General features: G+C 38.7%; 2 protein-coding genes across 5 annotated transcripts; one reads left to right on the top strand and one right to left on the bottom strand.

Moving 5' to 3' along the window:
- The first annotated feature begins 1,597 nt into the window (after nt 1-1,597).
- On the top strand, nt 1,598-12,141 carry sgce (sarcoglycan, epsilon). 4 transcript variants are annotated; one of them, XM_079258468.1, is made up of 12 exons: nt 1,598-1,740; nt 3,147-3,254; nt 6,241-6,363; nt 6,638-6,795; nt 7,217-7,289; nt 8,635-8,833; nt 9,274-9,436; nt 9,606-9,820; nt 10,261-10,287; nt 10,648-10,836; nt 11,193-11,236; nt 11,839-12,141. In XM_079258468.1, the coding sequence occupies exons 1-12, from the start codon at nt 1,692-1,694 to the stop codon at nt 11,853-11,855; spliced, it is 1,365 nt and encodes a 454-aa protein (XP_079114594.1). In that variant the 5' UTR covers nt 1,598-1,691; the 3' UTR covers nt 11,856-12,141. The 4 variants fall into 4 exon arrangements, with proteins under 4 accessions (XP_079114594.1, XP_079114593.1, XP_079114596.1 ...); XM_079258467.1 differs by lacking the exon at nt 11,839-12,141 and adding an exon at nt 11,535-11,807; XM_079258470.1 differs by lacking the exons at nt 3,147-3,254; nt 11,839-12,141 and adding an exon at nt 11,535-11,807.
- Nucleotides 12,142-12,279: 138 nt separating this feature from the next.
- Nucleotides 12,280-23,598, bottom strand: casd1 (CAS1 domain containing 1). Its single transcript, XM_079258471.1, has 18 exons — nt 23,427-23,598; nt 21,960-22,056; nt 20,287-20,407; nt 19,133-19,177; nt 18,972-19,034; nt 18,798-18,842; nt 18,580-18,703; nt 18,149-18,363; nt 17,610-18,029; nt 17,023-17,112; nt 16,804-16,923; nt 16,520-16,676; nt 16,249-16,328; nt 16,033-16,134; nt 15,789-15,929; nt 15,461-15,538; nt 14,955-15,047; nt 12,280-14,720 (listed from the first exon to the last, which is right to left on the bottom strand). The coding sequence occupies exons 1-18, from the start codon at nt 23,557-23,559 to the stop codon at nt 14,451-14,453; spliced, it is 2,394 nt and encodes a 797-aa protein (XP_079114597.1). The 5' UTR covers nt 23,560-23,598; the 3' UTR covers nt 12,280-14,450.
- Between the last annotated feature and the right edge of the window lie 353 nt (nt 23,599-23,951).

Below are 23,951 nucleotides of genomic sequence, written 5' to 3'. Positions count from 1 at the left end.
GCTCACAAACCTTGATTGTGATATTTTCAAGAATAACGTGCATTGTTTCTTTCACATGTATATCATAAGCCCAAACCTAGATATGAGTATGCATGGTTAGAAGCAGCTAAGTAAGTAAGGATTTGTAAAAAAACAAACAAACAAAAGAAAAATTGTGTAACACATGAAAGGATAACCTGTTTATCCCTAATAAATCTGAGTCAAGTATTTGAGCTTTATTTAAAGCTTTATGTTTTCATAAAAAGCATATGTGATCATGAAATCTAGACCACTGTACAGCTTTCTTAGTACAAACTGCACTCCCTTAAAGAAAATGTGGTTTTAGTGTTTGTGTTTTTCCCTCACAAAGAGCAACATTTTTGCTTACAAACATCCAGATTCTTTTTCAATACAGCTATACTTAATATAGAAAATAAATTATACATATGATTTATTTTTTTGTTGTCTATAATGTGCATTTAGCCTTTTCACATTTAGCCCGTCGCTAAAACACACCAATCCATTAATATATAGGTGACTATGATCGGTTGAGTTTTTGACTAAAATAAGTTAAATCATCAGATCTGACACATTTGGTCAACATTTCTCCTCGGTTCTTGCCAGAACAAAAATGCAGTGCTTTCACCTTCACTTATTGCTATGAATCATCCTCCTCAGGCATAGTGTTTGTTGTGATACATTCATACTCAGTCCAAACACAGGCTATATGAGGATGTTGCTAAGCAACCTAAAAATAATCTTAAGGGAATAAAAGGGAGGGTAAAAAAATAGACTCACACTGCAGAACACCAAAGATCCTTGGCATCATCTTGATCGCCACAGATGGCGCCAAGAAATCAGAACTACATCAGAATATATCAAACAAGAACCATTCAGTGATCCCTGTCAGCATGTTAGCCAGTATCAAGAAACATTTCTGCAAGATAAAAAAAGCCATCTTTGTTGACAGTATCAAAGGAGCATAATTGGTGAATTAAAGGTCCTGAAGCACTTCAGCAGATCTGACTGAGAACCGGGGGGGGGGGGGGGGGGGGGGGGGGGCAAAAAAAATGACCATCTGTTTATCAAGACAGTCTCCGCAGGGGGTCTGGACAGATTGGAGCAGACTTTTCAAACAAGCCTCTGCCCTCTCTCAGCTGTGCACAAGAGGTCAAGCTGTGGTAAGGTGATGGAGGTTGTGTCACACACACACACACACACACACACACACACACACACACACACACACACACACACACATATATATATATATATATATATATATATATGTAAAGGGGAAAATGAACAAGACAGTGAAGGAACAGGATTAAGCCGTAATGAGATGCAGTCCCACAGGACCACTGAAATAACATCTGTCAGATTACAGGGAGCAGGCACACACACAGACAGCCGCCCAAACACAACCGCTTTAACATCATACCAACACATTTACTAAAGGCGTGGTGCATCTTTCTCTATTTCGTGTATTGCCTCCCCCCCCCCCCCCCCCCCCCCCTTTTTTTTTTTTTTTTTTACCAGACAACCATCTTTTTCCATCCAGATGTTCAGCCAATGAGAAGTCGTGCTGGTTCCAGGGAAGGAAGGAGGCGGAGGAAGGAATGCAGCAGAGAGCAGCAGGATGCTCATTATTATGGCTGTCAAACCCAGTGACGACTAGATAAAACAACCTTTCTCATGTAAGATTTACGAGGATGATTTGCACCATGTCCGCTGCAGCTGTCGCGGTGTGGCTCGTAACGGGTACGTATCGATTTGGCCCGAAAATCACGCGTCATTATAACCCGTTTGGCTTTGATGCAGCTGCTAGCGAGCTAGCCAGTTAGCTTGCTGCTGTTTAGCTGCATTGCTAATTTTTTCCACAAGGCTGAGGAGGACGCGTGGAAAAATTGCTACCATCTGTTAGATCTTTACACGAAACGAGCACGGGAAATATTTCTGCACAATTACTTGTTCGTTTTTGTACAATTGCGTACATTTCAGTGGGAGATAATACTATCGTTGCCACTTATTCAGTCGTTATATTCTGCTTATGTGTACGTCAGGTGCATTTTATTAATCCTTAATTACCTGTAAAATACAAGTGAAGCAGCTAAAGTTATCCTTTTTCCAAGACACAAACGCAACAAAACCTGCACACTATAACTGATATATTGTGTCAATAGCTGCTTTACTAAGATTACACTCTAGTTTTTATCATGTCTTCTCTATAAATGGTGCTTGTCATTATCTGTTCCATCTTTAATATGTTTTTTGCTTCATATTTTCAGCCAGGAAGCTTTGATGTCTTTATATGGAATTCTAAAAGAAAAACAAAACTTGGTCATTGAACATATTTTTTATTATTACTGGTCAAATGTGACAAACAATTGTATTAAATTACTTTTGTATTGAATTCTTTTTAAATGTATTATTATTATTATAGTAGTAGGAGGAGTAGTAGTATCTACTGAGCAGTTTTAGGCAACGTAAAGTGTCATAGGGTAATATTTTTATAATCATATTTTAGAAGGTTATTTATTGAAATCAAAGTGATTGGATCATTATATATTATTGGTTCATTATATCATTGTTGATAATTTCTCAGCTCAAAACAAACACAGCTAAAGCTTAAAAGTGAAAATTCACATTGATCCCTTCAAAGACTAAGGCAGAATCCCTCTTGTTAAAGAATGCAGCTTAGTCAGTAAAGAAAAGCCCTTCGCAGCAGGCTCTTATACACAATATCACATGCACATGGTCGGATTGGCAGCTAAAACACAGAGCACATTAACATGTATTAGGACACACAAAAACAAAAAGTGGCCGATTTCTATTTAACGAATTGTGATGTATGTGCTTATTTCCTGTGCTTAGAGCATGAGGTTTGTTTAATTGCCAGATTTTACTTGCTGTGTTAAAACATCACTTAAATTTGAAGCAAACTTAAGACAAAATAACAAAACACTTATGAAAACTTCCACCTCTCATAACATTTAAGTTCTACAGCCTCTCTGCAATTTCTTAAAAAAAAAACAGGATTAATTGTTATTAATGATAAATTTAATTGCATATTAGAAATGTAGACTGTTTTATATTTATGTATGAGGATTGAACAAAAAGCCTTACAAAGACGTCCTTTCATGCGTGCCTCTATTTATTGATCATAGTGTACATTGTGCATGCCTATGACGCTACACACAACGCTTTACATGAGAGAAATGTCCATGTGGAGCAGTCCGTGGTCTTGACGCACAGAAAAGCCATGTACAAAGATGGTGAGTGGGTGTGTGCAGTGGTACGTTTTATGTGTTTGCCCGCTGTCCCCTTCCCCCCTGTTATAACACAGTGACACTCTCAGCTTGTTCTCCAGTAATGCTGCCATCATTGTTTGGAGTTATCTGCTGGGCTTTTTGCTTGCTGTAACTAGTTAAATAAATTAAATCTTCTTTAAACCTTTTTGCTTCAAATAGACTTTAACGTAGCTCTGAGAGAAATAGGGCTATCCTGTCTAATTTACATTCTGCTGATATCTGTCACACTTCTTTGAAACTTTGAAATATTACTTTGAACAATTCAGTAGCTCCCTTACCTTTATGGAGTGTGACAGGACGAAAGTAGTTGTTTCGTGTCCACTGCTTTCCTTTAGCTGTTGTCTTCTGCTTGTTGCAAGGCAAGCTACTTTCACTTCCATGTCTGAGATTAGAATGACAAAGCTCCAGCTCATCACAGGCAGGATACCAAACAGTGGCAATCCTTGTTGTCTGTGCCTCCCTGCTACGCACCAAAGAAGCACATGCATTCCTCCTGACTTGGGCTACATGTGCAAATGAGCCTGATTCAACAGAACTAAAGGACACCCTTCCCTTGTTTTTTTGTTTTTTTTTGTTTGTTTTTTTTTCTTTTTTGCATCGGCTTATTAAAAGCTAACTGGATCCATTAGCCAACAGCAACCTACCAAGTACCTGATAAGAAACACAAGCATACCTGCATACACGTGTAGAGCTTGCCTCAGGTCTTAATTGGTTACAAAGCATCTTTCCTTCCAGTCCAAAGTCAAGCGTAAAATGTAGTTAGCTATTTTCATCTTTTACTCAGTCTGCTAGTGATCTACCATGTCAGGTCATTGCTGTGTATCTGTTTCAAAAAGTGTATGAATTTGTCCAGATTTTTTGCTATTATTTAATTGGTTGTTTCTGAACCGAGCTGTTAGAAAGCATAGCTTAATAGTATCAAGCACATGTAGTCTGTCGTTTGACCCAAAGCAGAAGCCAACAGGTTAATCTTAAGTGTGTACTTTAGCATTAACCTTTAATTGGTGATGTATTGTTTGTACAGTTTGAACACTGTAGCTCATCATCTTAAGAAAGCCGAGCAGAGTTATCCTGCTACAAATAAGCAGATTTGATTTTATTCGTGGTTCCTGTGTGTGGCTTAGTCAGTGATCTTTCGCTATTACTGGCTGCTGTCTGGATAAAGCTGACTACAAAATGTGGAGGTGAAACGCAACAGGAATCTGTGAGCTAGACTGATTAACATAAGTTTGCTCCGAGTGCGTGTTCAGCCTTAATGATTTCTGCTCAATGATAGATTGAATGATGATGGGCGAAAATGCCATAAATGATTTTTTAATCTGTTAGGAAGCCATCTGGACTCACTAAAATTCCTTTTGTCTTCTCACCTCTGTACCTGTCAGAAATGTTTACGCCACATTCGCTGGTCTCTGAGCAGAACACGGTAGCCAGCATTTGACCTTGAAGCATCTGAAAACACTCCTTTGTGTGCTGAAGAATTGCAGATACTCAATGGGTCAGATAATAAAATTTGAGCACACATTGAAAGTGCAGATCGACGGAGGTCCTCGCTCAGGAACTGGTCTCCTGAAACTAAATGAGGTTTTATTTTTGGTCTCCACATAACCCAGATCTTAATGTCCTGGGTGCAGTAGTTTCAGCCAGAAGAGCTATTGTGTGGATTAGTCATGCTCGGCTGGTTCCTTGAAAAGATATGTGGAAGATAACCTCAGGTTGCTCAAGCGACACCACATTTAGAGACTGCTAAATGCTATTGATTGTACCTAGCTGTGACTGAGTCGTTGGGGACCTCAGACATATGGCTAGGTCAGTATCTCTGTTTCTGGCTGTAATTTAGTTTTAACATATATATGAGGATTTTTTTTTGTCATTATAATCAGGGATTTTTGACTTTTTGATGCCATAATACATATTTTAATCTTACTGTGTCACCTAATCTTTTTTTTTTTTTTTTTTAACCCTGGTAATCTAATGGATAACAGCCAAACGTCTCATACTGACTTCCCTTTTCATGGGCACAGATTAAAACGTAAATCCTGCTTTATTAAACTCTTCACTGGACTCTCCTTGGAAACTGGCTGCTGTTCACGCTTCAGAGTGCAGAAGTGGAACAGTGGTGTGGCACATGCAGGTTTGATGCCACTGAGAGGAATAAAAAAAAAAAAAGTTAAAAAATTTGAGAATCTGTCAGATTTTTTCCAGTAGCAAATCCACAAATGCACACAAAGCTTTTCCCGGCCTCTCTCCGGGCTGCTTAATGTATCTGCAGTTGTGTGTCTGCAGGCAAGAACAGATCAAACCTGCTTTTACTTCATACTACAGATCTCCTTTTTTCCTCTGCCCCTTCCACTTCTTTCTTGTACACTCAGTCTCCCATGGTGATTAAAAATTGAGTTCCCACCTACTGCGGGAGCGAAAGAGGGTGGAAAAAAGTGAGAACTGAAGCAGCAGAGCAAAAAAATGTGTGAGGTTAAGAGTCGACGGGTGAAAGAGGAGGCAATAGAGTCGGAGAAGTGAAAGAGAGAGACATAACTGAGGGGAGAGGGACTGATAACATATCTCCATGCTTACATTTTATAGACTCTTCTGCTACAACTTCCACTTTTCTTTTGATACTTCAGATTAATGAAGTCTAAATGTTTGTGCTACCGCGGGGCTAAACAGAGAGTATAGAGAGAAGTTTGGGGGGGGCATAAAAGAGTCTGGATGACTCATATCTGTTGTTTCTTAGTCTTTTATATTTCCATGTATAGATGGTAGTCTTTCTAGAAACTAATAAGTTCGAGTGTTTCCCTTCATCCTTTTCTCATTATGCACTCGTCCATATGTGAAGCTTCTTTTCATGCAGTGCTGAGGACAGGTTGTTGAATGTTGTGTAACACACACACACAAAAATGAACTGCTCAGCAATCAGAAGCTCAGTTTCTGTTCTCCTAAATTTGTTTTTCAGTGGTCACCATCTTGTCAAGGTCGCACGCGGACCATAATGTCTACCCATCCGCAGGAGTGCTGTTTGTCCATGTTCTGGAGAGAGAGCACTTTAAAGGAGAATTTCCCCCTTATCCCAAATCAGGTAGGACACTACAACATTTATGTTTACCACTTTTGATGTTCCAATTAAATGGTATAGATAAATTGGATCTTCTAAATATCATTAAAAGATTTCTGTAAGACGGCATTTATGATGATAGACTGCACAGCTATGCTTCATCTTTCATTAGAGGAAACTGTTTTGCTGCTGTTGGCAATGAATCGGCAGATTGCATCCAAAAGTGTTGGTGTAAACAACTGATGCTGACCCATGACAAGTCACTGGACCATTCCTCAGTTAACCGTTGTGTCTACAGGTGATGCCAGCAATGACCCAATCACTTTCAACACCAACCTGATGGGCTTCCCCGACAGGCCAGGCTGGTTGCGCTACATCCAGAGAACCCAGTACAGCGATGGCGTGCTCTATGGCTCTCCCACTGCAGAGCATGTTGGCAAGCACACTGTCATAGAGGTCAGCAGTTGGACCATTTTCAGAGACATTTGTGCTTCTGTTTGTTGTTGGCAAGGAAAGAAATCCCATGGTGCGTTTTGCACTAAAAAATGAGCAATACATTTATTTGATCAGAATTTTTTTAAAGTGATTTACATGATCATGTAGTTTAGTGTAGTTAAGGTAACAAAAACATTTAAAAGGATTTTCCTGAGCCCAGCTGATTTGTTTTCTTTAAAAGTCCCATGTTCATACCTGAATTCTTCTTTGCATTTTATGCTCGCACAGTCCCCCATGAGCTACGGTGCTCATGTGCCTCTTTACAGTATCTCAGCTGAGTACAGAACCTTTCGTTGTGGATCTTGCTCAGCCTTGTCCGGAGAGCTGCTGCCATGTAAGCTGAACTGATCTGGGTTTAAACTTTCACCCCTATGTGTTGCAGATTACTGCCTATAACAGACGCACGTTCGAGACGGCACGGCACAACTTGGTCATAAACATCATGGCTACAGAAGGTAAGAGGCACCGGCATGATAGCTTAGAGCTAATGGAGATCAGATTGTGCAACTTTGCTGATTAAATCCTGAAGGCACATTCGGTACTTGGACTCAGCAAAAAGCTTCTCAGGAAAAGGGATGGCTTTGATTACTTTTATCAGCCTTGGATTATCAATTCATGTCTAAAAAGATCATTTTACATAATTGAAATGGTTTTTCTTTTAGTAATTTTTAGTAATTTAGTAATTTTTACAACTTTCATAGAGTAGCTGTTTTTCTCACATGATCTTAATTAGAGGGTGTTTCTACAACAAGAGAAAACTGTTTCACACAGCTTGTACAAACTATATATATACTCATATTCTCCTATTAAAGGTGGAGTATGTAAGATTTTCAATATTTTCAAAATAAATTAGCTAAAAAAATAACTACATTTATAATTAGATAGTTTTTTAAAACATGTAGGTTCCAGTCTGTCCGTATTTGATGTGTTATTAAATCACAAGTTTAATTAATGACAAAGATCCTTCTTAAATGTTTGCCTACCAGTAAAAAAAAAAGTGCTTTTTGTCATTTGTCATCAATTAAACTTGTAATTTAATAACGCATCAAATATGGACAGACTGGAACCTACATGTTTAAAAAAAACTATCTAATTATGATTCTAGTTATTTTATTAGTTAATTTATTTAGAAAATATTGAAAATCTTACATACTCCTCCTTTAAAGACATTGGTCAGGAGTTCATGAAATAGACTTCTTTATTATATTTTTTGTCTACAGTCAAATTCATTTCAGCCTATAAAAGACTTTCCTCAAAACTCCAAGCAGGCTGTTGTTGGCTCTGCATATTTATCTGCTTCATGTAAAAAATAAAGAAGCAGGGAGTATTGCATTCAGTATGAAGAATATGTTGTTGCTGGTGCAGAAAAAGAAAAACACCTTTGTTTTCTTTTGTCTTGACTAAAAACCTTTTAGTAGAAAACTATTGTTCTGATGTCTACACGTCCTCTGCAAATATGCTTGCTATCTTGCTGACCAGTCATGGTACATGCATCATAATATGGAGTAAATCGGGAAAAAGCTCAGCTGCTGTTTGCATTATTGTGACATCACTCTCCCTGTGCTGTGATGTCATCTGCCATCTGGCCCGAGAAGTCCAAAGTATAATAAAAAGCAGAGTGCAGACACCAACATCTTCTGGATACTTAAATCTGTCTAATAAAAGGGTAATAACAGTGAAGTGTGGTGTTATTCTTCTGTACTCAGGTTTATGGGAGACTGTTAAGCTTTGTACATCTTCATTTTCATTTTCACAACTTTTTTTCCCTCTGTTTTCACTTTTTTTTTCCCACTCTTCCAGAGTTCCCACTGCCATACCAAGCTGAATTTTACATCAAAAACATGAATGTGGAGGAGATGCTGGCCAGCGAGGTGCTGGGAGACTTCCTGGGCGCGGTGAAAAACGTATGGCAGCCTGAGCGGCTCAACGCAATCAACATTACCTCAGCACTGGACCGTGGGGGCCGTGTGCCCCTGCCGATCAACAACCTGAAAGAAGGGTGAGGACCTATCTTAACAGTTCAGGATTACGTTTTCCTCGATTCCTCATCTGCTTGTACCATACTTGCTTTGTTACAAACTGAAATAACGTTAGGATTTAGGAATGAGGTTGAACTCTTTTGATGAATTCACCTCCCGAATCAAACCAGCTGTGTGCATTTTCAGCCCACCCTCCCAGTGGTTAAATTTTATTTAACTGGGGCCTTTGGGATTCTCACTTCACTGTAAATTAGATTTAAAAAAAAACTTGGCTGTCTTCTCTGGCAGCCCATTTAGTTTGGATGGGAAAAGCCCACACGAGCTGCCGTAAACTGTGCATCAAAGATTTATGCTGATGTTTTAGAAGATGAAAGCATCTTGAAGAAAAATCATTGGAGCAGAAATATGTCGACTGACTCCATCCTCTTCTCTGCCTCTCTCCATCTCCTCCTCTCCCTAGTGTTTATGTGATGGTTGGTGCTGATGTTCCCTTCTCATCGTGCCTGCGGGAGGTGGAAAACCCACACAACCAGCTGCGCTGCAGTCAGGAGATGGAGCCTGTCATCAGCTGCGATAAGAAATTCAGAGCTCAGTTTCACATCGACTGGTGTAAGATTTCCCTGGTGAGCCTGCTCTTCCACTGATTCACTGAAAAATGTAGATTTCTGATGAGGAAGTAAGGAGAAAACATATCTATGATCCTTGCTTTTAAACAGCCTGTCATTACATTTCACTCTAATGGCACAATATGCATGTATAAATTTTGAATAAATGCTTATTTATCTTTTTTAGGTTGACATCAACAAAGTAGTTCCTGTTTACATCACCCGCCCTGACCCTGGTACGGGGATTCTGCCTGACTTTGGGGAGTACAACCCCCCATCTGAGTTCCTAAAGAGCCGGGACTACTTTTCTGACTTCCTCATCACGTTGGCTGTCCCATCCGCTGTGGCGCTAGTCCTCTTCTTCATCCTCGGCTACATTATGTGCTGCAAACGGGAAGGGGTGTAAGTGTATTTGAATTCATATATATGCGCTAATATCGCACCAAACACCCTGATCAACATGGGGAAAGCAATTTAAGTGTTACTTGAGAATTTTTGAGACGTAATAAACACAGAAGGGCTCGGTAAGAAGTAGGATAATCTGGTCTGAACCTGCAGCTTGTCATTACCACCCAGTATTGGAGTCCATGTATATTAAGTTCCTCATCAGTATGTCGCAGTTTTCTCATGTTGCCATGCACATCTTGGACCGCAAGATCAATTATCATTTCATCCATGTTAAATCCTCATTTACAGGCTGGGAGAGACGTGCCCCCTTGTTTGCTCAATGTTCCACTCCATCTCCACCCTGTCTTTATGCAGCAGTCCATTCATGTGTGTGTAGATGTTGCTTCAACTATTAATATTAGTATTTTAATTCATCCATTTTGTTTTGTTTCTAGGGAAAAAAGAAACATGCAAACACCAGAGTAAGTGTTTTACCTCTCCTGTGTTCCTTTTTGTTTTGGTCCGTCTCCGTTCCTTTCCCTCCCCTTGGTTTGTTATTTCTGTTGTCATTGATGGCTGTTTCCTATCCATTCATAGTCTCATATGTGTGTGTTGACATCATCCATCCCGTGAGCTGCTGAAAATTTTATTGACCAGCTGTAGGGAGTTAATGCAGATAGTGGTAATAACTTTGGACTATTAAAAGATCACAGTTGATGAAGATAGACGTTAGATTCATGCTGAGCTTGCACAAACGTATTGGAAACCCCCTCACAGGATGAGTTCAATTAAGCCAAACATGACACTGTACAATGCAAATTCACTGCTTCTCCATTCTGCAGCATCCAGCTGGTTCACCACAGCGCCATCCAGAAGTCCACCAAGGAGCTGCGGAGCATGTCCAAGAACCGTGAGATCTCCTGGCCTCTGTCCACCCTGCCGGTCTTCAACCCAGTGAGCGGCGAGGTGGTGCCGCCCATCCACCCCGACAACTATGAGACCACCAGCATGCCCCTTATGCAGACTCAGGCGTGAGTAAAGGGTTTGGTTGTTTGGAGAAGAAAATTATGAAATGGACTTATAAGCTGTCTTTCACATGCTCAAGGTTGCAGAGAAAACATGTACGATATGTTCATTAGCCACACAGTTATGAGGGTTAGAGGATATAGTATGATGAAATAGGTTTTGAAACAATACCATTAATGGTTTATCTTGTTTCAGTGTTTCCAGTTAAAGCGCCAGAAAGCAAGACCACAGCTTAAGGGTTTCAAGCTGTCCCATGATTTCCCCTTAATGAGCTTGAAATATAAGAACAGCATACTTAGACATGAAAGCACCAGATTTTGTATATGTTTACCACATCATCAACCAATGTTTATGGTTTCAGGAATCTGCAAAACCAGATTACGATACCACAGCAGCGACCATCAGGTTTGTGTTTTCCTGTTATAGTAGATGCACTCTGCCTTACTTCATCTGCGTGTATAAAATGTGATGCGGCAAACAAACAAAGATGCTTCTAAATGCTTCTAGAAAAAAAAACCATAATGCATGTCTGCAGCTGCATGTTTGTGTCGCTCTGCTTTGCATTATTATATTCCTTATTTATTGTCTAATGTAAAGAAAAAATGTCTGTAGGTTATAGTTCATTACCTAGTACATATACATCTCTTTATAAAATTTTAACTTTATTGCATGGCTAACAAGCTGTCCCTTCTACATTACTAAGCAATGAAAGCCTCCAGCTGCAATTAGTCAACTCCTGCATGAGACGTTGGCGTTAGAGCGCCCTCCTGTGAGCATGGCCATCAGTTGCATGAAGCACTAACCAGCTGCTCTCTCTGTTTACTGCCAACCAAGGAGATAATTATGTCATGTCAACATTTCGAAGACTGGAGGTAGGTGGAGCTCTCTGTAAGCTCATGTGGAGAGAAATAATGATGAAATTCATTCAAGGTCTGTGTCATAAGGTTATTTCAGGCAAAACAGTGTTTACCACTCAGCTGTATTCTCTCTTCTTGCATTTGTGCTAGGTAAATGGTATTCCTGAGGAGAGAAAAGTGGCCGAGGCACTAAATTTATGACCAGAAACACCAGCAGCCTTTCCAAACTTTTCCTTTTTTTTAAATTGTTTTTCCTAACGTGCCAATCTGCATCTCACCTGTAAGATTTATTGTTCAAATGCACTAAAACCTCAATTATAAAGAGTGTAATAGAGAAAACCAGCCAATAACACATTTTTGAGATATTTGTGTATGTCAAAAATATTGCTGATATGTTTATATCTTTACTTGCTTTGCACAAGGGATCAGTAAGAGGAAGAGGGGTTGTAGTTGTCATGTGTTTATTTTATGTAACATGTCAACAAATAAATTCTTTTAAAAATTGTAAGTTTGTCTCCAAAACAAGACACTAATTAAGTCTGAGTTTGTTGATTTCTTTTTTCTCTTAAAAAGAAGCCAAAACACAACATTTTTAACAATGTACAACAGAGTAAAGGCATTTATAAATAATATGGGTACATTTCACACTTTAAGACATCACAAAAAAAAAAACAAAGTTAAATATTTCAGAGGCCCTTTTTTTTGTTTTTTTTTTTTTTTTAAATTTAAACACTAGTTGCTTTTATACGATCAAAGAGATCGATTAAGGCCTGAAACAACTGTCAGATTTACTGTTTTGCTGTTGATCAAGAATAGTCAGTAAACTTTACATGTCAGAGGAAATGGCAACGTGGAAATGCCACCTATCTACACAGTGAGGTGCCACAGGTATGAGATTGCAAGTTTACTTGGCTCCGTTTCTGCTTGAGAGCACAACCCAACACGAAGCCTCAAAAGCTACACAACGATTGTGTCATGGTGACAAAAGTAGACCCACATTTTCATTTTAAAAAGAGAGGTAACATAATTAAATATACTGATTGACACTGCAATGTTTTACTACCCAGAGGTAAATGCAAAAAGCAACTCAGTTTTTATTCAACACATCTTTTAGAATATTATGTGTTGTATCTGGAAAAGTTACTCTGACTCACCCCATACAAATATCCCAAAGTGCATTAAATATTTGCACTGGTCAAATATTAAACTCAAATTAAACTCTAAATTTCACCTAAATGATGAAAATGAGAGAAAAGAAATTATGGGTCTCCAAATAAAAAGTGCTCTCTCTGAAGTGTCTGAGTTTAAACAGGCAAATAGACATTACCCATTTGGCGACAGACAAAATAAACAATATTTTCATTAATGCAGCAATAATGTGTGCCATCAGCTCAGTCAGTGCATTACCAAGTGTGTTTTTATGTTGAAGTGGACCTAACGCAAAGTGTCTTATCATGGAAGATTGTGATCTCAGCTACGACACAAATGTGATTCTGTACACATAAAGATTGACTTTATGTAAAAGCCAGTGGGGGAAACAAATCATGTTCAAAGACATACATCTAAGAAATAATCTCACTCGTTTGCCCACTGATCTTTAAGTTCACAGACTGTCATGGCGGAGAAAGGATGTAGATTTAAGTGTTGCACATATGGTGCAATGGTACGTGCAATGTGCATTTCCAGAGCTATGATGCATGTTCGCTTTTTTTTTCCTTCTTTTTTTTACTGAAATGTAAGAATAAAAGACTAAAAGCACTGCTAAAGCATTGCTGTACAAAATAAATCTCTCACTCTATTGTACAAATATACAGAGAAGGAGGTGGACCACTAATAGAACACACATCTATTAGACTAAAAGGCTCGACACCCTCGATGAGATTCTGGGATGGTACAAAATCTATGTAATACTTTCTTCACAAACAGCAGTCATGGGCGCGCGATGTATAAACAAAATAAAGCAAAAATAAAGAGAAAAACCTGTATAAAGTATAGGCTTAATTTAAATCATTAAATACTGTACAAGTCACATATCATTTCAGAGCTACAGCAGGTGACCACAGAGCCTTTCTGCAAGGCATACATTTCAATATGTATTCACAAAAACAGTCAAATATGTTGAAGAAAATTTCATACTTTTTAACTATCACACTTAATTTTACTTGGATTTTGGCAGTTTCTGATCACCTAAGCCAATTGTTGGTCCATATTTGGCATATTTAGATATCTAACAGCAGGAAATACTGTACAGTAATGTTGATGAGAAAACAGCACAATTTAACATGTTTGTCATAATATAGTAGATATCTGAATATGCTGGTTAAGATCTTTAGCTGCTATTTTCATGTGGACGGAGAGATCCCAGTCAGAGTTGAGCGATGACCGGGAGGATGTCATGTGACAAAAGAAACTTGTCATCAGTGTGTTTGGGTAAACAGAAGCAATGCTGTAGGAAATAACTTCTTACACACCTCGATATTCAAAACCAAATAATGTAAACATCTCAGAGCACTTTTTGTCCTTGTTTTCCCATCACTTTCCTGTAATTTGTCCTGTTTTTGGGCTCTTTTTTTGCCCTCGTTATTCTTGTTTCATAGCAGTCAGACAACAGAGACCAACAGGCACATTGTTGTTCTTCTCTTGTGGCCATTAGTTGCTAAATTATCAGGCTAGGTGTTCTGATGAACAACTTGGATCTGTACTTCACTTTAATCTCAGAAGAAGCTTAAAACCCTGCTGCGTCCTCAGTCATTAGGTGTCCATTAAGCACCAGGTGTGAGCTGGTTACCCCTGGTCAGTAACAATACAACCAAACTCAAGACCCCCACAGCTCCCAGTCTCCTCAGCAGGGCCATGCTGTCTTTAGGAATGACCACCTGAGCCAAGTCATTGGTAATGAGAGAAACCTCATGAGCCACACAAACAAAGATGAAGGTGCTGACCATGATGTTAAGTGAAGGGTTTCCTGGGATGAGGACCAAAATTCCCTTGGTATCTGCTGCCAGCCAGATGTGATACTGGCATATGAACAGCTGGGGGAGAAAAAGATAAAATTTGTTTTTAAAATAAATGTCTCTAGGAAGCTAAAAAGCAACATATTTTAAGTTGGGAAAAGTCTTTTTTTTCTGCTTTATATCATTGTGCTATATCATTCCCATTTCTACATACATTTGTTTTTCTTGTTTTTGTTTTTTAAATACATTTTGAGTCTTCAACAATTGTAAATTAATCATATTACACAGAGTTTGTAATTAGGACCACCTTACCTCCAAGGAGATCTTTCCAAACCATGCAAAAAATGAGCTATATACAGAACGAACGTAGCCAGGAATGTTCCTGATGAGAATGAAGGCCAAAATCTATACAGAAAAAGAAAAAGAGAGATTACTACAACAAAATCTGTATATTAGAAAACTGTCAGCATTTTCATTGAAGTCCTCAAACTACGTCTAGCTTCAAAGGGATTTTAAAGGAAGGAAGCCAAGTGGTCATCATTTCCTGTCATCAACATAATATCACATTAACCTTTACTTACATACTGAGGTATTCTTGTTTAAACATTTGAGCTGGCAAATGTTGCATTTAGTGTCTATTGATTAAAGAAATTCCAGATAAATTAGAATTTCATTCTACACAATCATTTTCTCGCTTACATCAAATAAATCATCAAGCTTTTACCCATAAATAACAATAAGAGGATAAGTTTACTGTGGGAAATTAAATATTACAACAGAAAATGAGACAGATAAGGACGAACACGACGTGATTGTACCTGGACCACAGAGATGTAAGGATGCATCTCGTTGCACTCTGTTTTTGTTTTGCAGCTGCTCGCCCATATTGAGTAGCTCTAGAATAATGTAGACAAAAAAAGTTCATTTTCCTTTGAATGTGATTAGCTTTTGAATAAATGTTTGCTGTAATCATAAGTCAACAAGATCTCCTAAAGGACATGCACAATACAGTTTTCTTATCAATCTTAAAATAAGACTTGAGTTGAGAAGACTCTTCCTAAGAATCCATTTGTAAACACAGAGTAGATGACAGCATGCATTAGACTTAGCACCTCAGAAGCTGCTAAATAAAATGATGGATCTTACAATGAAGGAGACAACAGAGAGGAAGATGAGCAGATTGGAAATCCGGGCAGGGAAGAGCACCTCTCCTTTGCCCTCTGACAGAACCTGTCGCTTCTGTAGTACCAGGTAGACGAATGCAAATAACATGCCGTGAATAACCGCCTGCAAAATAAAGTCACCATATAACAAACAAATAAAACAAACAATCCGACACTGGGAGTATTTGATAACTGAGAAGGAACGGTGGGTAAAACGTCTGACTTACAAATCGGTCTAGTTTCCATCTGAACCACCACTCGTGGATGCTTCCTTTCAACTCAAAGAGCTTGGAGATGGGCCACACAGAGAAAGTGCTCTCAAAAACACCCTGGAATGGGAAACATTAACTTTTTTCTTTTAAACAAGATATGACAACATAAAATTAAAATGTCCGATACTGTACTATGTGTAGTGTTGAATGCATATGTGAAAATTCACCCACCTGTGAGAAGGCAAAAAAGTAGATAAACAGCAGGAGACTCAGTAGTTTTGCCAGAACCACAAGATGCCACATGCCACTACCTTTAGAAGGAAAAAAATAAATAAATACATAAAGAAAGCGTTCACACACCCCACCCTGCCTTTAAAGCCAAAAAAAAAAAAAAAAAAACAGGTATGAAATTTACTGTACTGAACTAACGAGTATAAATTCACAACCAAGACTATTATATTAGTAGGATGATTATAAAATCCATCAGTCATTTGACACCTACTGTTAGCCTTCTTTTGAAGGATCTGAGGCCACATGACCATGGTGGTGTAGATGGTGACAAACCAGAAGGTGACCAAAGGTACAAAGTAATAGAACTGGTATGGTCTGTCCATAACCACACACAGCACCAACACCAAGAAGTTTAAACGGAACAGCACCTGCAAATAAAGAAATACAAAAAACATAATGAGACAGAAGACAAATAAAATCTCTATTCCTCACATATGAATAATTTTGTTTTATGACTTAAATAGAAAATTAAAGTGTAACTGACTATAACCGTACTTGGCACACTCTATATAGTCCAAAGTCTCCTTTGAGCCAGAAAAATGAGAAGTGTCCATAACCAGTCTGAAACAGGTAGGCTGCCACCAGCACCCGTACATGCATGTACACTGGAATGAACTGAAAGACAGATATGATTATGCAGCTGCTCAGGTAGCAGCACAGGCAGTCTCTGAGCAGGATGCTCACACATCATTGGGAAGAAGACGTAAATCTTACAGCACTGGCTCCAGATATGTGATAGATAAGAATGACAAGCTGCATCCAACCTTTCCACTCATCCGTTTGTTCTCGGTTAAGTAATTTGGTCTGTGCCAGAAGAAAAAAAAAAAAAAGATATTAAGACAGGAGAAAAAAAAAAGAAAAGAGCATTTTAAATCATTTTAGAAAAGTGTATTTTAATTCAGTTTTTGAGTGAAGTCATGTATTGTTTAAAAAATGTGCTGCAATGGCAAAGCAGCTGCAATCAATCAACATGTTGACATTTCAGCTTCAGAGTAACTTAAAAGCATGATAACAGGAGTAATTCTGTTCCTGTTAAACCCACATCTTTCTAAAAACTTAACCATCCACACATCTGTAACATTTAATGACTATTACACAACTGCAACACTATGCTAGTGAAGACCCATCCAGACAGAGGTGTGTCTTTTGCGGTAGTTTCTGCCACAGTAGGTGTGACCCAGACCACATGTTGCTATGACAACTGACACACAGACTCCAATGGTGAAATCAGCTGCGGCCATTCTTTTTGGATGTGTGATTTGATTGTGTAAAGCTTTAAGAGAAAGAAAAAAAAAACTCACCTCTTTGGTGTTCTCGCTGTAAAATACTCCCAGTACGAATATATACATAAGAGGAATGAAGAAAGTTGTGTGTGTGTAGAACTTCTGTTCTTTCATAAACACATCTGCTCTGTCACAAAGGTAAAAGTAGCCCATAATGATGCCCATCCTGCAAAGGGCCTGAAAAGGGGCCTTTGGTCCAAAGGGCATGGCTGCAGTTGCTGGTTTCTTTTCCTCAAGGCTCTCCACGTCAGGGGGAACCGGTCGGCGGTGGCGGTTGTTGCCAAGAACATGGAGGATCACAAAGACCACGGCTGAGCCCAGGAAGAAACAAGCTGAAAGCTTTTGGAGGAAGTTTGGAGGTGGTAATGTCTGGCAGCAGGAGCCGTCGATGGGCCTCAGTAGCTTGTTACACATGGAGTTCATGAGAACCATGGCTCCCTGGTGTGACGTCAGAGTGGAAAAGATAAATGTGCAAGGATACAGGTAACATGTTCTGTCAACGTAACTGAAAACATCCTACTTTTAGACTGATGATAAAAAAAAAGAAAACTGCCTACCACATCCCTGGTGCTCTCAGGCAGGTGCAACCCATCATCTGATTTGGTGATGGTTTCCAGTGCAGCCTGGCGGGATGCTGCCAGCAGCTTGACCCGAGATCTGCTGTTAAATTTACTGCTGTTCAGCACATCCACTGCTGCCTCGTTGTAAAGCTCAAGCTGCTGGTTGGTGATCATCTTCCTGTTTTCACTCAACACTTCCTCATTTACAGGTTCTACAGAAGATAGAAAACTGGGACTTAGAGGTTTAGGCGAAGTATCTTAATCACACACAGACAGACACTGGGAAAGATTACTCTGAATGGGTGCCATAAAGTCATCTTTTGGTACAGTCATATCACATATCAGTTGTTGCAGAAAAGCAGAAGACATGTCAGCCTGACAAGTAAGATTATCATCACTATCACTTTAACAATAAAAGCTGCGTTCACCTTGTAGGGCCCAGTAGACCTCTCCATGTTCAGCCAGCCTCTGCAGATGCACAGCAATTGCTGTCAGGTTGACTCTGTACTGCTGCAGGGCCTCACTGCTACCACTGTGCAGCTTGATAGACCACTGCAGTAAATGGATAAAACGAAAGGATTCACACTGACATCATTTAGCCAACACCTTTCATTTGTCCAAAATATTTAAGCACTGCCAGTCTTACCGTGGCAGCTCCAAGGATGACCACATCAGGTTTGGTTGAAGCTTCCTGCAACATAAGAGATGCAGCTACGATAAAACGAAAGTCCTGACATTGTGACAATCTCCCTTTTCTTTTACATCAGCTTGGTTAACAAGCAACTAGTCACTGAAAACAAAACTTCAATTGGATCCTCACATGTGTCCATGATATCAAGCGCTCTTTCATTGAGTTATTTGCCTCCGGGTGCCATAGAAAGTCCTAGAACAAAATAAGGAATTATATTTTTAAAATACTTGAATCAGTCTGTTTTTATCCTGTAATATGAGGAAGTATCTGCATATCCAGAAATAACTCACCACAGTAACAGAAGACCTCTCATCTTCAAAGAAAATGTCCTCGTGCTTCAGACGATACATGCAGATAGAAAAAAAGTCTGTTAAGACAATGTTGCTTTTTCCTCACAGCTTCAGATCAGATCAGTTATTTCTGTTTCACAGTAAGCCATGAACTGACAAAACAACCTCCTAACATCTAATGGCCAAGATGATTTGCAAAGTAAGGCTGCGACAATATGCTTTTGTCCCGATTACATTTGATACCAATTTTTTGGGTGCCGATTCAATTTAAATTGCAATTCTCACAATTCTTAGATATTGTTGATTTTTGTAGATTAAAAACAAACAAAAAAAAAAACAAACATTTTTTTTGCTCATCATTTTTTTTTATTTCAATTTGGAAAAAACAACACAGTTGCCAGATCATCATTCTGCTGCTATAATGTCCAATAAGACAAGTTAAAAACAAAACAAAAAAAAACAATAAAAATGACAAATTTCATAATGGATTATTGTTATTTGAGAAAAAAAAATATTTTTCTAACAAAAAAAAAGATTGATATAAAAATTGTGAAGAAAAAAAATCCCAATTTTTTATTTTTCAATTTGATTTTCCCACCCCTACTGCATAGTTCACCATTTTCATTAAAATAAAGCAATACACCTTCACTGGTCAAATGTTTTAGCCTGATGAAGATATGGTGTCATCATTAAAGGTTGGAACAATGTGCGAGAGCTACTTCTGCCATCATTAATGCTAAAAGAAGTGATAACAGCAGCAGAAAGCAATAAACTGATAAGAAAATGATGAACGGTTTAAATTCAGGAACATATAAAGGGCAATGTGATTAATATCAACAACATGTTTGTACGATGGTACACTGGAATAAACAGAGCATAACGGAAAAAAAAAACATTTTCCCCATTTGCCACAGGAAGATACACACCCTGTCTTCCCTCCAAAGCTGGTGAAACTGATAATTAATTAGTTTTCTTTTTTGCAAATTGTGTCTACATCTGTATATTGACTGATTTCACTCTAATAGGATGTTGGATGAAAACAAGCCAAGTTAATTGCCTGTGGGAAGCTGAGTAGAAGCTTTCCTGTTGAAGTGAAACCGATAAGCTCTGCAATAAACGACCAGGGTTTGAACAATGCTGTTTTACATAGTTACCTTGTTTCCGTCTTCTCTTCGCTCAGGGTCAATGATTTTGACAAAGGAGTAAAATAGCTGCCTTATTCTTGAGTCACCAACAAAGGCCACCCGTTTGTCTGCAAGGCATGTTTTGGCTTCACTGCAAAACAAAAATGAGGGTGAACAATCTGAAAAGGTACTGATTGATCATCATATTTTAAAATCTTGTCTGGAGAGAAGAATTTAAAAATATGTGACCGAGATTTACAATCATTTTGAAAAGATGGCAGTCGAGTGTTAAGTTGATAGGATGACAAGGGCAATTGTGTGAGTGGGCATTTTTTTAATGTAAAGACCAGATATGCATATCAGTGGTACTGTATGATGACTTGAGTTGTTCTGATCTAAAATCTCATGAATCAAATCAGTATCATGATCAAGGTGTTATTTGACTTGGGCAGTGTTGGGTCAATAAGTACGCATTCAAGTCTGTCCGTCATTCTTTGACATTGTGTCACTGCTCTGGAAGGTTGTAGCAGGAATATGTGTGACTCGGAAAGATAGATGATTATTTGAATTTTAAACATTCATTAAAATGTCTAAAAAGGTACCCAGATTCATATAAAACTGTCTTTAAATGCCATTTGCTCCACATTGCAGCGTTACTGGGGTGTTGAGCATTGGTTTTGGTATTTTTAATGTCCTTATGGATTCACAAAATGTGTGCTACAGGAAAGTGTAAGTGTCAGATTGAGACTTGATACGATCTGTTACTCCCATCTTAAATGACCAGTATTGGAGACAAAATAAAAGGAGGAAAAAAAATTCATCCTCATTAGCAACAACATTTGATAAAGGCAACTTCAGACCCATCTTTCAATTGCCAACTTAACTGTTGTACTTTATTGATAACTTTATTGATAATCAAGAGAACACCAAATATGGGTGTACAGAATAGGGTTGCTAAGAGACAAATATGGCTCTCTATAGGAAACACTGCTGCCAAGTTAGTTTAAGATCATATGAACAAGCCAGAAGCAAAGAAAAAATGATGTGCATTTGGCTGGAAGCAAAACCTTTTAAGAAGTAACATTATGCTTGGAAAAAAAAAAGAAAAAGAAAGCAATGCATCCCCATCATAAGAACCTAATTCCATTTGTGAAATAAGGTGCCAATATGACTTGGTATGATTACAGAAACAGTCCTCTTATTTGTTGCTGAAATGCATCTGATGTTGTCACTACCAACTTCTCATAAATCTTACTGGTGATCATTCAGTTATTACACCACGATTCTTGGGTGAGGCTGTTGTTGAGTTTTGAGAAATTTTGAGTTGTGCGCATTGAATCCAAGTGAAATTATTTGGTTGTAAAAAGCATCTTAAGGATGCCTGATACTAAGAGTTTTTAAAATACATAAAAAATAATCACGTTCCTGAATGTATGTTCACACAAGGTTCTCATCTTTCAATTATAGGAATTGTGAAACATTTCTATTAAATATATAATGGGAAAAGTGTCCAAAATTTTGACCTGTATTGTGTATTTGAGGTTATCATTATAAAAAAAAAAAAACAAACAAACCCTAAAAATGTTAAAGTGTCAGGCATCACAGTATGCCTTTTACTCATAACCTGAATCACAAATTGCTCAGATAACGTTGTATACAAGCACATACACACACACAGAGTAATTGCAGTCTGTGAGACTCACATGCTTTTGTACTTGTGCATCATACAGCCATAAGGCTGCCATACATTCTCCCCCAAGTAGCGTCCGGTGGACAGCAGCCATTCACATGAGTCTCCGCCTGGAGGTAAACACAGAGAAGCTACCAGTAATTCCAAACAAAAGAAAAAAAACCTCTTGTGTTGCTTTCACTCATGTTTCTCTCAGACTATGACAGAAACTTGCTGTGTAGATAGTCGCCTGGCATTTCATTTGCTGCACTGCTGTCAAAGAACTATACAATACCCAGCTCTGTGAGGGGCCACAGTACAAAATGAAGCCATCAGCAATTTAGCTCGAGCATAAATCACTCCAGCTATTCATTTGTGTGCAAAATGAATGGAGCCATCTGCAACTGAATCAGTCTATAGAAACCAGCAAACATGAAGGGCCTGCAGGCTGGCGACAGACATGGGCATTTAAAGTCACCCCCCCAGCCAAAGCAGCTGCTCGCTGTGTGTACACACTGATCTCTGATGCTTATCTGTTTTATTATTTATGCTGCAAAATTTTAACAATTAAGAAGAGTCTGAAGAATAAATCTGTCTTCCTGTAAAAGGTATAACATCTTCCTAAGACAATGCTATTGTATTTTTTTCTTTGACAGACTTGAGTGTTTCTCCTTCAGTAAACCACTAAACTTCACTAATGTTAGCTTGCTCAGAAAAATACATTTCTCCTCCCCTTGATGAGGAATTGTTCTCTTTAAATGTCCAAATAAAAAAAGCCTGTTTGTTGCCAATCAAAGTTATCATTTCAGATCTATAGATCATATCAGATCTATAGAATAAAAATTAAAAGCAGATTATTCTTCCCTCCTGCTCCAAACAAACTCATCTACTGCAGAACAGCAGAGGTGAATGTTTGCCACACCTTGGTTTCTCTGTACGCTACCAATTATCGTTTTTAAACCGTACTATTGTGTGTCTTGTGTTTAATGATGGGTTAACTATAATCCGACTCATCTCTTGATGCCTGGAGTTTACAGTTGCAAAGCTAATTTCTTGCCTCCAAAGGCAAAGTAACGATCTTAGGCAGAAAGCAGACTGCTGCATTACTGCAAAACACTGAAGCTGCTGTTGGTTATAGTATTCAAGAAAGCTTAACTTTTAGTGGCTAGCTTTATAAACGTGCATACTACTTTCCAGATGTAATAAAAATGTTTTCTGACATATAAACACAGCTAAACGTACTGTTAGCTGTTTGCAGCTAGCCTCCGTGCCAAGTCAATCTATTTCCTGATGCTGGTTCGCTGACTTTTATTTATATATTTATTTCCATCTATGCTATTTGACATTTACAATAGATACACGTCTAACAACACCGGATACCAGCGCTGAAGTGACCAGCAAACATAAGAGCTCGCAGATACAAAGTGGGAGCTAGCCACCATTAGCTGGTGTCAAGTGCTTCAGCATCAAGCCGACGTTCAAATAACGGAGGAACACTTACCTCCATAATACCGCGAAGCTGTGTGAAACACGAGGAGCAGGATAACAACTGCCAGCGATATCAGTTTGGCATTTTTTATGGTGAAATGTTGATTTATTTCGCGTTTGCCCAGGCTATAGGCCAGGACCGCCATCTTTGCTCCTCCATGACAACAAGCCGCTGTGCGTCCCGGCGGCGGTGCACCATCTGTCCGCTGTGTCTCCCGCGACACCGCCTCCTTCTCCATAGCTGCCGCTGCAGAGCACTGCAGCTTGCAAGTGGGGGTCAAGAAGAAATGTATCCAAAACGCGCTCGGGAAGTTTCCAAAGTTGCTATTCAAGCTTCTTATATGTCTTAATTGAGGTTTAGATTCTTTCAAGACCAGTCAGATATCTGTTTTCACAGCTGTGTGTTTTATTTTTCAGCAATTACCCAAAACATACACAGGCAAAGTCAAGGCAATGTTGCACAAAGTAGTTATATAAGCAGCCCCCCAACACACATTTGAAATTTCGTTGGATTTGACTACTTAATTGAAACTGTACA

This window comes from Telmatherina bonti, assembly GCF_933228915.1.
Source record: "Telmatherina bonti genome assembly, chromosome: 19".
Lineage (NCBI taxonomy): Eukaryota > Metazoa > Chordata > Actinopteri > Atheriniformes > Telmatherinidae > Telmatherina > Telmatherina bonti.
Note: the sequence above shows the minus strand (reverse complement) of the source record. Positions and strands in the feature narration are given on the sequence as shown.

Bases quoted from the DNA above. Each gene is read 5' to 3' on its own strand.
- sgce (XM_079258467.1), top strand. From the start codon at position 1,692: ATGATTTGCACCATGTCCGCTGCAGCTGTCGCGGTGTGGCTCGTAACG. The intron at 8,834-9,273 runs GTGAGGACCTAT...TCCTCTCCCTAG, and splicing joins ATCAACAACCTGAAAGAAGG to TGTTTATGTGATGGTTGGTG. The intron at 11,237-11,534 runs GTTTGTGTTTTC...TACATTACTAAG, and splicing joins ACCACAGCAGCGACCATCAG to CAATGAAAGCCTCCAGCTGC.
- casd1 (XM_079258471.1), bottom strand. From the start codon at position 23,559: ATGGCGGTCCTGGCCTATAGCCTGGGCAAACGCGAAATAAATCAACAT. The intron at 18,704-18,797 runs GTAAGACTGGCA...CATTTACTGCAG, and splicing joins TCATCCTTGGAGCTGCCACG to TGGTCTATCAAGCTGCACAG. The intron at 17,113-17,609 runs GTGAGTTTTTTT...CTTCTGGCACAG, and splicing joins ACAGCGAGAACACCAAAGAG to ACCAAATTACTTAACCGAGA.